Below are 16285 nucleotides of genomic sequence, written 5' to 3' on the forward strand. Positions count from 1 at the left end.
CAGATTGCATAGACTTATCATTTCACGTAAAAATGTTTCAACTTGTGTAGATCAATTTTATTAAAATTGCATCTTGGAAAGGGTAACGGCGTCACTTTCCAGAATCGCGATATATTAGGAAATTAATTTTATGGTATGTTCATTTAGAAAAACGGAAAACATTTGGGCGCTTGCTGTTCGTTGGTCATTTATACCTTTCGTTAAACTATCAACGCTACGCATTACTAAAACTGAACAGCACTTCGCGAGCCACTCACACTAATGTCTTTGTTTTAAACCACCCGGTATTAGACAATGAACACAAAAACATGAAATAACACTATTTGTGCGCAGTTGGTTGGTATAATGTACAATGTTTTATTTTTAACATTATTAATATATTTGTTTTGATTATTTTGTAAGTTCTAGACGGTCGTTTTGCTCAGCTAACTTTCTGTCTATATTACAAATAACACTAAATTGAAATATATAAATATTATATTTTGACGCAACCCAACTTAGCCAAAAAATAAACTTGCATATAACATGAAATAGATTGAATCACCCAGTACAACTAGTAAACTACATATAAGACGAAATTTAGAGTACTATCGTAATCTAAAATAATTTGGTTGAAATCCTATACACACCGCGGTCAAAAAGAAAGAGAATTTTATCTCTTTGCTTCGAAATTTTACATAATTCTCCAAATGCTTTTGGCCTTAGACAAAGAAGTCTCGCGACGTGAAAAACCCAGTTTTGGCAAGATACTCGAGCGGCAATATAAAAGGTGTAAGTGAAGATTTTAGGTGCAAGCGCCATCTTTAACGATTTTTTCCTAATTAACTTTACATATTATTTCTGATATTTTTTCTTTTAATCACGGAAATCTTTAGTAAAGACGAACGATTTAGAACTTGTTAAACCGCACATCGCTAAAAGGTCAACATTATCGCATTTTTAGTTATGGTGCAGGTAATAGGTAAGTGCCAGTAGTAGGTAATAATTTTAAAGTTTTACTGCCCCCCAAAATAAAACGGTGTTACCCAGTGAATAAAATGGCAGGATACTACCTAATGGGACCCGGTTCAATACCCCTGTCAGGTAATTCACACCTTGTAAAATGTAGCGTATGATATGTTGTAGTTACGCTAGTTATTTTGTTGCTATTTTAAGAATGTTTAGAATTTTACTTGAAACCGATATAGTTTAAAATTGTGCAATAAGTTGATGTGAGTAATGCCTTTCTTGAGTTTATTCACGATTAGTCTGGAATTGTCGTTTCTGCAGACAATTCTCACCACTATTAAAACTATAAAAAACTGCTAGCATATTTATAACATATTGTTGGTAAACAAAAACGCATTGCGTATACCCTGAGGCCAACCGATTGAGGAGTACATAGCTATACCCAATTACGCCTAGATCCATTTACAGCTTTGAATTGGTCAAATGTCACGATTTGAAGCGGAAGTAACTTCGCAAACTGCGGACGTGTTACCCAGTCATAATATCGCAGCTGGCATCGCGTTTAACCGTCGAGTTTATTAATAGCAGACTTTTCTCAAAAACTGTTCATTCTGTTTTGGTCAGTGAAGGATAAACTAGTGGTTAATTAAAGCAGTGGCCTACCCGTACAAACTAATTTAGCTAAGTTCAGTATGCAGGTATTTTGTTGTTTTAGCAGTTAATTCGTTTTAAGCGGAATTTTTGTGCTGACTGAAGCATTAAGTTTCAAAACCTATTTTGTTATATCGGCAAAATATAGCTACAACATTATACTTTCTCTGGTAATATTTTATAATAAGTTTGTCACCACGAAGTGTTTACAGAGACAGTGCTAGTATTTATCACATTTTTATTTTAGCAACAATCGATATATTTTTCAGAGAAACCCTACACATTAGAAACTTTTTTGAATCTACAAGTACTCACGCCGTTGACGGCACTTTGTTCGCGCATTTTCAGTTCAAAAAAATAACAAAATGACAACAACACGGCTTGTAGTGTTAGGATTGGTATTGACACAATTACCTTTATCAGCAGTTTGCCAGCGACCAGCAGTCGGTAATGTGGAAATCCAGACAATTGGTTTGGTAAGCGCCCGGCCAATTCAAGTTAGCAAACCATCATTTGGCCCGACAGATAGCAACAATCAACCAGTTTGGGTTCCGCCGATTATTATTACAGATGGCCCAGTAAAACCGGTTGTGTCCTTAACTGCCACAGACAAACCGATCACCACGAGAACTTTGCCGAGGTCAACTGAACCAGCCAGTGCAGCAGAACCATCCACAAGGACGCTAGTTACAACCGTTCCGAAAAAAGCACCTTTTGTTCCTCCGTTGTTTGTACCCAGTTTACCGCCACCAATACCGACAACCACAACCACAGTATTCCGCCCTGGCTGGGTACCTCCTGTCACCATGATTAACCCATCGATTCAGCCAGAACCGCCAACCCCCAAGACCCCAAAACCTTTCATAATCGTAGTAACTGATGTTACAACGATTAACAACCAGAGCGCGAATCAAACCTCGTACGCTGCACTTTTTGGATTGCCCGTGTTTTGCAGCTATTCTGCTGTACACAATTGTTCCAATGTGCCTTTAAGTCAATGCAAAGACTGTACGATGGTGGGAGCCGGATTTTTTGTGTTTTTCGTTGTCGTGCTTGGCATTGCTATTATCTCCAGTAATGGAATAGTAATTGTGCTTTTTGTAAAAGGAAAATCCACCTTCACCGGAACGTATGGAAAAATTAAAGCTTCGTTGGCATTTGCTGACATACTTACAGGTATATATTCTTCTGTATTAATGTCTTCTATGTGCCTACATTAACCAACGCTCTTTGCAGGCCTACTGCTGTTCTGTGTGGTTTTCCCCAACTTCAGCAGAACAATAAATTCTTCTCCTGAAGAACTTCTAAGAATTACCTTGACATCATTTGGATCACCAGAAGCGAGCGTGGGAGCGGTCTTCTTTATATTTATAACCACTTCGTCGCTTTATCATCTTGTTTTGTTGGCGCAACAACGCTTATATGCCGTCAAGTGGCCGATTAAATACAAACAGCAGGATGAAAATACAGTTTACATCGGGATAGCTCTGGTCTGGGTACTGGCCCTTTTCTTTGCTGTAGTGCCGTGTAAGTTTTTAAAACTAACTTATGTGTGCCTGTATTTAAGGGCCAACTTTTATATTATGCGTTAGGGGTGATGAAATAGAATTTTTGAATATACAAGAAATTATTATTACTGCGTTTAATCAAACGTATCTTGTTTTCACCGTGGTGATAATGTACGCTTATTTTATCTTGCAGTATTTTTCCCCAACATATTTAGCTTCGCCTATCAGCAACTGATTTTTCTCTTCAGTTTGACAATGCGTAATGTTACAAGCAACACAGTTGGACCTCTCATTGGTGTGCTAGTTGTGGTATACCTGGTTCCATATTTGGTTATGGTAAGTTGTAAAACTTAAGTTCTAATCTGTTTCATGAACTTTTCTTCGGGAGCCAATGAGAAGTAACAACCAGTTATTTTTTTCAGAGTGGTTTTACTTTAGCGACAGCAATTTACATTCAAAAGTACATAAAACGAGGATCAAAAATGCGATCTGGGGATACTGGTAAACGAGAAATCATGGTCTTCAGGACATTGGCAACCATGCAACTAGGATTCACTATAACGATGAGTAAGCTTAGTAGTACATAAATATTTAATTATTTAAATGATGCTTTTATTATGAGCGATCCTGACAACCGCTCGTTGGGTGTGCAATTATAGAAACATTTACGTCAGCTGTTGCGTCATTATATGAGCTAAGGTTACATGTTTTGTAAACTGAGGCGGTAGTATTGTACATAAGACTTAAAAAACGTGACAAGACTTCAAACATGCTGCAAATTGATATAGACTTAAAACCATATAGTTTTTAGTAGACCTGTCCAACAAAATGTTTGTATACATTTATTTTCAGTTCCTTTGTTGGTTATAATTGTGATGTCGTACTCAGGGGTGTTTACTCCATACAATATAGCGGCACCGTACATGGTATGCTTCTATCTCTCCATGTCAAACAGGTAAACTTACTAAAAAAATACTTTTTTGTTTTGTTAAAGGCACTTTTGAAAGTATTACCTTGCTTGAACGACTGACATAGAGGCTTGTAATTTTTTTTTGTGACACAGTCGTGTGAAATACGGTGTAGTATTACTTACTTTTTCTTAAACGCAAGTTTGACAGAACAGAACAACAGAACAACAGAACAACAGAACACTGGTTCCTTTTTATAACTAACGCAAAGCGGTAGTTAGCCTCACACTTTTTTAGGTTAGTTATATTGTGGAAGTAACTGTCTGCTGTTTTAATGTAATAACAAAATTAATGTTTGTGGGATATGCAGCAAAATTGGGTGTTTTTTGTCAGTTGGCGATGGTCTTAGCACTGCAAAGCTATATAGTCGCTATCTGGCGCGGATCCAGGATTTTTGTTTGGGGGCACGACATTTTTTCAGAGATGACGTCACAAAAGTACGCCGACCCTGAAACGAAAACGCAGTAAGAAGTTTAGGCAAAAAAACATTGTTTGCGGACATAGCCTTTTTTCTAAATTAAAATGCCTATTTTTATTATGACCTTTTGCCGGCGCACCTTACCGTCAAAAAATGTGTTTATATTTCCGTGTGTGGATGGCAATGTTTACCATCATCAGTGTAAATCATCTCCGGAGTTTTTTGGCACAACCGCATAAAAGTCCTCTTTCTGTGTACAATGAAAATGTTTATTAGTCATAACTGCCTGTTTTGACGTCACAAGTAGACCAAACGTGAATTGCGATTCTCGAACTGTGTGACACCTGCGTGTCCCGAGATAGTGTTAACTGTGCCTGTAACTTTTTATTGTTTTATTTTTAATATCCTATTTGTAATCGGCATATGCAATCAGACAGACATGCGTTACTGAATGAGAATTACATTTGAAACATGCTAATATTAGGGAGGAGTGCCCAACCTTTTAGCTCTTGACGGCCGCATCGTCAGTTTTTATTTATCTCACGGCCACCAGTACAATTTTTTTAGAGATAACGTCAGAAAGAGTCATAACGTGACGTCATAGAACAATTATTCTTAGACATGCTTGTTGTTGTCTAACGATCTCGTGCAAAAATATAGATCTAAAGTATAGTCTAATCGCGCTAAGGGCGAAAAAAATTCGTTTATTGGGTTTATTTATTTGATTTCCAAATGTGACACGTGACGCAGCTGTTCCAGGGTTGGTACCCAGTTGGTTGACCTGGGGCACCGTGCCTACTGCTGTATGTGGTTTATGATTTAATCTTTTTTGTTTTTTGTAATTACCGAAATACGGATTTTTTGTGCCTGGCTTTGTAATCCTTAATGCATTCTCTCTCAATTAACAATGACAGTTTAAGAATGACTTACACATCGTATTCGGTTATACAAGACTTTCTATAATAACCACTCAACCTGTCCCATAGTTTTGCCTTAATTCCTTTCACAACTGACATAACCATGTCTTCTCAGCCGTTAGTTATGTATCATAAATTCTTATTTTATCTTTATGTGACATCACAATTCAGATTGTTACGCATCTTCTACAAATCTATACTGCTTTTTGCTTCAATCAGTGATATCAACTTGTTTACTTTCAGCGCAGATTGATCTATGATCTAATTAACTTCACTCCCTAAAGTCGCAAACATTTCTAATCTGCATATAGCATATCAACCATTAACGTATGCCAGTACGGGCACTGCCGCCATAACATGTTTATTAAAATACGTGTTAACGGCCGCATAATTTTTTATCGACGGCCGCATGCGGCAGTACGGCCGCGGGTTGAAAACCGTTGTATTAGGGCATTAACCTGCAATATATGACGGGGATTGACACGTTATGCAATTGTTGTTTTGTAGAAAGTGTGCCACGATCATTTTTTATTTTATTTTTACCGTATCGCAAGCTAAAAACGTTGATGTAGGAATTTCCCTCGCAAAATAGTTTTGGAAAAAATATTTTAAAAGAAAAACTTAGCCTACTAGGCGTGGTTACATTTTTAGTTGTAATATCACAACGTCGAAGCAAACCTGGTGATACAAGAAGTCCGTGGCCATAGGAAATATCTGAAATTCGCCTGAGCATCCCCAAACTGAAAAATACAAACATATACCTTAAGGTTTAATTACGTTTTAAATCGTTTTAATTTTAAATGATTCTCTTGGCAGTGGGTATTTTAGCCTCCCATGTGTAAATTGTATATATTTCGTTTTAAAAATGTACTTATGAACAAAATATAGACATAATTTATAGGTAATTTGGTGTTGTTAGTCTACTTTGCAATATAGATTTAAATTGGTTAGATCAGGTCCTCCGTTTCGTTATTTAACCGTGATTAAACTTTATAAACAAGTCTACAAATCTTACTTTTGTGCAAACATCTGTTGTATATTTTTAAGGGTTAAGGTTTGTAGTAAAACACCTGTTAACCATGTAACAACCTATGTAACCAATTCGCAGCCTCGTAAACGTGATGGTGTACAGCGTCATGGATAAAAAGTTTCGAAAATCCGTTCGGAATCTTTTCGTGATCCGTCTGCGCCAAAAGCGCCAATCCAAACCAAGTACGTCATCAGGCGGCAAGGATCGATCAACCTGCAAAAGCAAATTATCCGATGTAAAGCGAACCACAATTACTGCGAATTCTACAACAAGTCATCATACAGTCGATACAGTTTAATCCGTTCTCTTTACTGTATAGAATTATGTAATTTCATGTACATTCAGTCACAAACTATAATGGTGATATATTTCGCTGAACACAAGTAAAAATATTGTTTTAATTATATGTTAAACAAACAATGTTTTTTATTTTGCGTTCTCTTTAGTATATAACTACTATTAAATTATTCAAACTAAAAAACATAGAAAACTTGATCGTTTCTCCTTAAAGCACGTTAAGAAGTTTTTCTCTGGATTATTCTGGGAGCTTAAAATAGAATTGAACGAAGGAGCGCAATGGTTGAAGGTTGAAGTAAGACGTTTAGTAAGAACATCAAAGCCCATACAGAAGAAGGTATCATTTTGAACTGTTTGAATAACTCTGTATTCATTTTCAACAGAATTAAACGATCGTTTTAAAAGTATCAAAATTAAGTTAGTTTATGATGTAAACATGTATTTCTTTTTTTGTGGTGAAAGATGGCATATTTAAAATACGATAAAAAATGGCCTAGTCGATTATTTTACATGTTCGCCATTAAAAACGTTTACAAAAAAATATTATACATATGAAAAAAATAATATGTGCTCTATTTACTTTATATATAAAAACGTTTTTATTTCTGTTGATTTTTTGTGTTATTCTTCTTATTGATTTTTACCTTAATTTTTCCTCTTATTCCTTTTGACTTCATTCGTTGTATTGTGTGTACGTTGTCCAGTATGGTAATTTTTTTGAGGGTTGCCTTAGTCAATTACCATTGATGTCCCAACGTGTTTTATACGAGGTAAATAGGCCTATAATTTCTCATTCGACTAGCTATTTTTTAAAAATAAAACTTGTATGTGTTTTTCGACCTAGACACAAAAAACACTTGCTTTACTTTTCTTCAAGACACTTATCTGATTGGGCCATAGGCAATAGATAATGTTGAACTAAACTTCGCCAGAAAAGTATGGTAATCACAAAATTAGCACAGATACAACTTTTTATATCTGAAGTCAATGAATTTAAATTATTTTTCGAGACAAAAAAAATAGTAATTGTTTAGGAAAAGTGAATATATAGAAATCGTAAGATATATCTCGTTACCCCGACCCTAAAAAACGAAATCGTCCATATCAGAAAATAATGCCGGAAAACGTGCTTCTTTTTTATAATTTACCTATATATTCCAGATACCCAGATATGCGACTCGGGCATAAAAGGTTCAGGGGCTAATTTACTAAATCAGTGGCAACTAATTCCGATAAACCGAGTAATAAGAGTAGAGCAAAAATATTCGAGATTGTTTTAGCCAGAGTAGATAATTAACAACGATAAAAAACAAATAAATAAAAAATAAAAAATAATATTGCACGAACTATAGTCAAAATTTTCGAACTTTTTATTGACTTGAAACCGGTGTGATTTTAAGAACTATTGGAACCATGGTTGATTCAATTCTAATTAATTTTTGCCGCATGGCCGGAACCTTTTAGCCTTTTGCATCGATGCATAATATAATGTGCAAACTTTCCCTATCTACGTATTCAGCGTTGCATAGAAAAACAAAACGTAAAGTCACGCTTTGAAACGGAAGTAACGCACGTACATCGGACGTAGTGAACATTAGTTATCTTTATCTAGCGGCACACCTATTGGTAATGTTATAAATAGTTAACTCACGAAGAAGCTACTTCATACATGTATTCGGTTCCTTTTATTTTCTCTATAGTCTGTGAATACTTATAGAGCTGTAAACTTAAGAAGTGGTTTCAGTAAATAGGCCTATATTTAGGAGTTCTTTGCTTTGTTTTCAAGTTGTTTTTCTTCCAGCACGGAATTATTGCAAAGGCAGAATATTTTGATGCAAAAAAAACTATGTTATATCATCTGTTATCTGGCAAATAAATATAAAGTTGTTTCTTAGTTTTTTAGTTCGGTCCAGACATATCACTATAACGCTGTGTTTGACATTAAAGGGAACGGATTGTGGTATTATATATACCTTTTTGTCGGTTCTATTTGGATCACGCGAAGAGTCATTAACCTTGGTATTAGCATTTAAAATAAGTATATTCTTCTATAAACACAGATGTTCGCTTATAGTCTAAATCAGGGCTGCGATGTCGGATTTAAATTAGGGACTCCAATGAGTTGGTTTCGGTTTTTGGAATCTAAACACAAGAATCGAGAAAACCGAGTCCGATGTGAACATGCGCATAACCAAGTTTTAAAACTTATAAGGATGCACACTCTAAATTGTAAAGGTGGAATATTATATGAATATTTTTCAACGTGTTTTGTTTGTGGATGAAATATATGACACCAGTATGAGTAGTTTGCTTATATTGAACTTATTTTAGTTACGTGCACAGGTGAAATAGGCCTACGGAATGTAGTGTAGAGTTGGACTCGGGATTTGGCGAATTTGCACATTATATCGGAGTCGGACTCTGGAGTCTGGAGTCGGATTATATGGTTTATTTCAGTTTTTGGGCCTAGGGGTGAACCCGGGTTAATTTTAACAGAATCCAAAGCCCTGGTCTAATGCCGCTATTCCATTATTAACAGTAAATCAATCAAATGTGTGACTGTCAACCTTGGGGTCGCATGGTGGTGGTGTTATAAGCCCAAGAGGCTAGGATGGCGGCTGTGCCAACCCATTGCTAACTTCAACGATTTAACTTCGTTACGTAACAGTTTACTAAAAGCTCTTTTGGCATCAACATTTTTGCAAACCATGTTACTTAGTGTGGACAGTAACCACCAATGTTACCTAGTCAAGTTAGTTAACAGTTAACAAGTATCAAATAATTTTTCAGTTAACTAACTATAAGAATATGATACCAACGCATATAGTCGCGTTTGGGTTGATTGTGAGCCATTTAGCCTGCCCAGCTCTTCCGCAAAGTCTAGCAACCACAACTATAACATCCCAAACCAAAACACAAGCAATCGTAAGATCAACGGTTTCACCCTTGGGAGACCAAACTTTGCTTCCACCAATCGCGACAACCGAAAAAATAACTACAAGAACTCTTCCGCGACCATTTGCACCAACGACTGCAGAACCGAGCACCATTGCGTTGCCGAGTCCTACAAGTACGACAAGTGTCCCTCCTGGAGGGTACATTCCACCTTTCTTGGTGAGCACTGAAATGACACCCAGGAATCTAAGCGATCAGACGAACTCCAGCTTTAAGATATCAGGAAATACCACTTCATCTGTTGCGCTGTTTGGTTTGCCAGCCTTTTGCAGTTACTCTGCTGTGGAAACTTGTTCTAACATTCCTTTAAAACAATGCAACGACTGTACTATGGTGGGAGCTGGGTTTTTCGTGCTTTTTCTAGTAGTACTTGGAGTTGCTATTATTTGTAGCAATGCAGCCATAATTATGCTATTCGTAAGCGGAAAATCCACTTTCACCGGAACTTATGGAAAAATTAAAGCATCGTTGGCATTTGCTGACATACTTACAGGTAGATATTCTACTGTATCAATATCATGTATGTGCCAACATTAATCAACGTTGTTTGCAGGCCTACTGCTGTTCTGTGTGGTTTTCCCCAATTTCAGCAGAACGATAAACTCTTCTCCTGAAGAACTTCTCAGAATTACCTTGACATCATTTGGATCACCAGAAGCGAGCGTGGGAGGCGTATTCTTTATATTTATAACCACGTCGTCGCTTTATCATCTTGTCTTGTTGGCGCAACAACGCTTATATGCTGTCAAGTGGCCGATCAAATACAAACAGCAGAATGAAAATACAGTTTACATCGGGATAGCTCTGGTCTGGGTACTGGCCCTTCTCTTTGCTGTAGTGCCGTGTAAGTGTTTAAAACTAACCTACGTGAATATATTAATCGCCAACTTTTATATGAGATGCTGAAGATCGTAAAATAGAAAAAAAAAATAATAATTATTACTGCGTTTAAATAAACGTCTATTATTTTCAACGTGATTTATTTGAAACTGTACTCTATTTTATGTTGCAGTATTTTTCCCCAACAAATTTAGCTTCGCCTACCAGCAATTGACTTTTCTCTTCAGTTTGACAATGCGTGATATGACAAGCAACACAGTTGGTCCTCTTATTGGTATTCTAGTTGTGGTATACCTTTTTCCATATTTGGTTATGGTAAGTCAAAAATTTCGTTCTGAACTAACTGGTGTTATATGCTTACAACCAGTTAATTGTTTTTTTCAGAGTGGTTTTACTTTAGCGACAGCAATATACATTCAAAAGTACATAAAAAGAGGATCGAAAATGCGATCTGGTGATACTGGTAAACAAGAAATTATGATCTTCAGGACATTGGCAACCATGCAACTAGGATTCACTATAACGATGAGTAAGCTTAGTAGTACATAAATATTTAATTATTTAAATGATGCTTTTATTATGAGCGGTCCTGATAATAACTCGTTGGATGTGCATTTCTAGAAACTTTTACGTTAGCTGTTGCGTCATTTGCTTAACAAGTCATTACATGACTCAATATAACGTGTTTTCTAAACTGAGGGGGTCGTATTGTGCATAAGCCTTTAAGTGACAAGACTTCCACAGTGCTGAACATTGAAGTAGCCTTGTTACCATATGTTTTTAAAGTAGACCTGTACATCAAAATGTTTATACATATATATTTTTTCAGTTCCTTTGTTGGTTATAATTGTGATGTCGTACTCAGGGGCGTTTACTCCACACAATATAGCGGCGCCGTACATGGTATGCTTCTATCTCTCCATGTCAAACAGGTAAACTTGCTAAAAAAAATACTTTTTTGTTTTGTTCAAGGCCCTTTCGAAAGTTTCCTTGCTTAAACTAGGGGCACGGTGACTTGTAAATGAATTAAATGTGACACAGCCGTGTAGAATACCGTGTAGATATTATTTGACCTTTCTCAAACGTGTGTTTAACACTTTATTCAACGGAATACCAGTTCCATTTGTATAATCAACTCAAACCGGGAGTTAGCCCCACACTCTCAAACCGGGAGGTGTTAGTTATATCGTGACAGTAAATGTGTGGTATTTTGAAGTAATACCATGTTTGCTGCGTATCTGTCAGTTCAACCCAAAATGTGTTTATATTTCCGTATGTACAGGCCAATGTTTAATAACATCACTGTAAATCATATCCGGAGTTTTTTGGCACAACCGGATAAAAGTTTTTTTTGTGTACATTAGTCATCATAACCACCTATTTAGACGTCACAAGTAGACAAACCGAAAATAATGCTGGACAGCCATTCTCAATATGTGTGACACTGGCGTGCCTCGAGAAGTTGTTTCGTGTGTTGCTTAACTTTTCACTTAAAAAAATAACCCGTTTGTATTCCATATATGCATACAGGCAGGTATACGTTACTTGAATGCACATTATCCATTAGAAAACTAATAATATATTAACCTGTTGCCTTGCGATTTACAGGGAATATCAAGTTATACAATTGTTGATTAGAAACTGCGCAGCGAATATATATATTTTTTTGCTGTACCGCAAGCTAAAAAAGTTTTAAAACCAGTGATGTAGGAGTTCACCTCGCAGTTCCCGTCTATAAAAAAAATGTTGGCGTTCACCTTGCAAAGAGTTTTTTTTTTAATTCAGAAGAACAGGTGGCCCACTAGACGTGGTTCCAATTCTTAAATCGTTTTATTTTTTAATGCCAAATCTACATAGTTCTTTGGTTATTTGATGTTTTTAGTTTTCTTTGCAATGTACATTTACATTGGGTAGATCAGGTCCTACGGTTCGGTACTAAATCGCAATTAAACTTTTTAAATAAGTCAATTATGGTGCATACTTCCGTTGTTTTTGGTTCGACACATTTTTATCATGTATCAAATAATTGCAGCCTTGTTAACGTGATGGTGTACAGCGTCATGGACAAAAAGTTTCGGAAATCAGTGAGGAACCTTTTCGTGATCCGTCTGCGCAAAGAGCGCCAATGCAAACCGGTTGCGTCATCAGCCAGCAAGGATTGATCAACCTGTAAAAGGAAATTATCCTCAGGAAAGAAGACTGTTAACGCGAATAGTGCAACGAGTCATCATGCAGTCAATACGTGTAAAACGCACTCCTAACTATGCAAGTCTTTTTTTTTGGAATTTCAAATACGTTTCTGTAATAGAATTTGATATTGGTATTGTGCTAACCACAAGCGTAAACCTGTTAGAATTAATTGAATTGTTTTAATTGTATGTGAAACGAAACGGTGTTTCGTATGGCGTTCTCTGTATAGGGTATATGATTTTTCTCAAATTATTCAAACTAAAAAAATCATTTAAAACTTGATCGGTTGTCCTCAAAGCGTGTTAAACAGTTTTCCTTGGGATTATTCTGGTAGCTTGAATTAGAGTTAAACAACAGCGTTTTAAAAGTATTAACAATGACATTTATTTATGGTGCAAACATATTTTTTAACTTTTTTAAACATGGTGAAATGTTTTTCTACTTTTTCAAGCATTTGCGCATTTAAAATATGATAAAAAATGACCAAGCAGACTATTTGACTCGTTCGGCGTTAAACCAATTTTACTCATTGTGCTAAAAAATACATATTATACCAGTATATTTACTTTAAACATAAAAATGTTTTTATTTGTTGCTTTTTTGTGTGATTCTTCTTATTGATTTATACCCTCTTTTTTTCCATAATTCTTTCGACTTGATGCGTTGTGTTGTGTATACGTTGTCCTTATAGTAAATATTTTGGTAGTTTGCCTTAATTAATAACCATTGATGTACCAATGTGTTTTATACGCGGCGAATATAATTTATCTTTCGACTAGCCCTTTTCATCAAAATAAAACACAGTAGGTATCTTTCGGCGCAGACACAGAAAACCTTTGCTTTACTTTTTTTCCAATAAAATTTATCTGATTGGGACACGTACCGGTATTGGCAATTAGTTAATGTTCTCCAAGACTTGCCCAAAGATACATTACGGCAATCAAAAATTAGCACAGATAAAACTTTTATAAAGGCAAACTATATGTAAATTACTTTCTAAGAAAAAAACAAATAAATATTGATTGTTTAGGAAAATCGAATAAATTGAGATAGTGAGCTGTATCTCATTATCCCCGGCCCTAAATGCCGAAATCGCACATATCAGAAAAAATGTAGTAATTTTCGAGATTGTTTAAGATACAGAAGTTAATTTACAAAAAGATAGCCGATTACCTTCAAATAATAATGTTGCAGTAACTAGTCCAGGGTGGTCCAAACCCAGACATCATTTGTTGTGGCCCGCAAAGCACTGTTGAATTATTGTAATACATAAAGTTGAGGGTTTAATCAAAGAAAAAAACTGACCAACGATCATCGGCAAACATATTGGAATTGTATGATTATAGGCCTAGTTACATTATTAAATAAATGTACCGGTTTACTATCGCCCATCAAGTTTTAATCCAGGGGTGGCAAGAACGCCTAATTTTGGTATGTGTTAGACCGGTTTGAAAGTCGCAGCACCCCCGTCCTATATGGAACTTTCCAAAATGGCTGTTTTGCGAACTTGTAGGTTACATTAGCGTTTTGTTTTACGTCTTTTTATTGGACCAGTAAACATAAGATAAAAAGTACGACTCTATTTAAATAACTACTTTTGCCACTTCAAAGTAAATGTACGATGAAATATATAGCGCTTCGGGAAAGTATTGTTTTACAGGATTTCACTGTGACTAAAGGTTAACGACCCCACGATTTTCCATCGTGCAATTCTAGCCAATTATATCTAGGTAAAAAACATTCTACGCTTATAAATGCAGTATTCTGTTTTGTCAAATACGCAATTTTTTCGCGCTTCGCGCCCACCATTTTCCAAGCAGTCCCATTATCACATTACTTTTCGACGATGCTTTCTGTCGTCATCTTTAAACATTTTATGCCCCGACCTTACGAAATTCGTTGGTCGTTCCTAGCACGCATGTCGCATATATAGTCTACTTTATGTGGCCCGCCAAGTATATCAAAGAAATATTGTGGCCCGCGATGCTGTCAACCTTGGACCACCCTGAACTAGTCAAACGTTTACAACTTTTTATTGACTTGAAACCGGTTTGAAATTGAAAAACTATTGTAAAAACGATTGGTTGATTCTTCGCCTTCTAATATTCTGGTTTTAAAGGTAGTATTTTTTTTAAGTTGTTTTGCCACTTGGTCACCACCTTTCAGCGTTTTGCATTGATGCATAATATAATGTGCAAATTTTCCCTAGTCTACGTAATCAGCCTTGCTTAACAAAAGAAAATACGTTAAGTCCCGATTAAAAACGGATGTAAATTGCGTACTGCGGACGTACTGAGCATTCGTTATCTTCATGTAGCAGCACACGTATTGCTAATGTTTTACATAGTCAACACACCAGGTGGCTACTTCGTATATGCATGCGGAAGGAGCTGTAAACTTAAGAAGTGGTTTTAGTAAATACATTAAAGACTTCGTTGTTGTGTTTTTAAGTTGTTTTCATTCTAAAACATATTTTTTTTATACAGATTTATTGCAGAGGCAGATTATTATATCACAAAATAAAACTATAATATATAATCAGTTATCTGACAAATCAATATAGCTTACATCTGTTTTTCAGTTTGGTAGTTTAATCAAGTCATATCATTATAACGCTGTGTTTGACATTAAGGGGAATGGATTGTGCTACTATTATTTTTTATCAGTTCTTTTGGGATTACACGTCGTTAGCCTTGGACTTAGCAGGTTAAATAAACATATTCTTATACAAACACAGATGTTCGGTTGTAACCTATCAGGGGTGCGAAGTCGGATTTGGACTTTTGGACACGGAACTAGAATGAGTCGGTTTGGTTTCCTGGGGTCAGATTCGGGACTTAAGACTCGATAAAAAATACGTACGACTATACCCGAGTCCCGAGTCCGACGTGCACATGTGCAGTACGAAATTTCCAAACTTATAAGATGACAAACTGTAAATTGTTAAGGTGGAATATCATATGGATATTTTCCAACCAGGTATTGCTGGTGGATTAATTATATGACACCCCTAGGAGTGACTCGCTAAATATCCTTATTTTAGTTATGTAAATAGGTGTAATAGGCCTACAGACTATAGACGCGTACTCGGGACTTCGCATATTTAACAGTAGTCGTACGTGAGACTCTGGAGTCGGACTATATGGTTTCATTTTTTGGCCTGAAGTCGGACTACGGTTATGATTGTTTGTATAACGAAGGGGTTACGCTGGCGGCTGCGGCACGGGTAACCCTTTACAACGCTTTGATTTTACCTTGCGCAAAATTCGTTATGTAACAGTTGACTAAAACCTCTTGACGTCAACATTTTTGCAAACCGTTTTCTTAGTGTGGACAGTGAACCACCAATTTCACATAGTCAAATAAGTTAACAAGTATCAAATAATTTTTCAGTTAACCAACAATTAGAAAATGATAACAACACATATAGTTGCGTTTGGGTTGATTGTGGCCCATTTGGCCTGTCCAGCTCTTCCGCAACGTCTAGCAACCACAACTATAATGTCCCAAACCGAACGACCGGATTTCGTGAGATCAACAAAACCTGCAATTTTAAGATCAAC

At 36.1% G+C, this 16285-nt stretch overlaps 2 protein-coding genes across 2 annotated transcripts; both read left to right on the top strand.

Moving 5' to 3' along the window:
- Window positions 1-2405: 2405 nt before the first annotated feature.
- Window positions 2406-3191, top strand: LOC146169237 (uncharacterized). The gene is made up of 2 exons (XM_083386326.1): window positions 2406-2775; window positions 2836-3191. The coding sequence occupies exons 1-2, from the start codon at window positions 2406-2408 to the stop codon at window positions 3189-3191; spliced, it is 726 nt and encodes a 241-aa protein (XP_083242452.1).
- Window positions 3192-10100: 6909 nt separating this feature from the next.
- On the top strand, window positions 10101-12694 carry LOC146169238 (uncharacterized). Its single transcript, XM_083386327.1, has 6 exons — window positions 10101-10185; window positions 10246-10536; window positions 10705-10847; window positions 10917-11061; window positions 11362-11464; window positions 12565-12694. Exons 1-6 carry the CDS (start codon window positions 10101-10103, stop codon window positions 12692-12694), a joined length of 897 nt encoding a protein of 298 aa, XP_083242453.1.
- Window positions 12695-16285: the final 3591 nt, after the last annotated feature.

The sequence above is a fragment of the Ascidiella aspersa genome, chromosome 1 (genome assembly GCF_963924565.1).
Source record: "Ascidiella aspersa chromosome 1, kaAscAspe10.2, whole genome shotgun sequence".
Taxonomy (NCBI): domain Eukaryota; kingdom Metazoa; phylum Chordata; class Ascidiacea; order Phlebobranchia; family Ascidiidae; genus Ascidiella; species Ascidiella aspersa.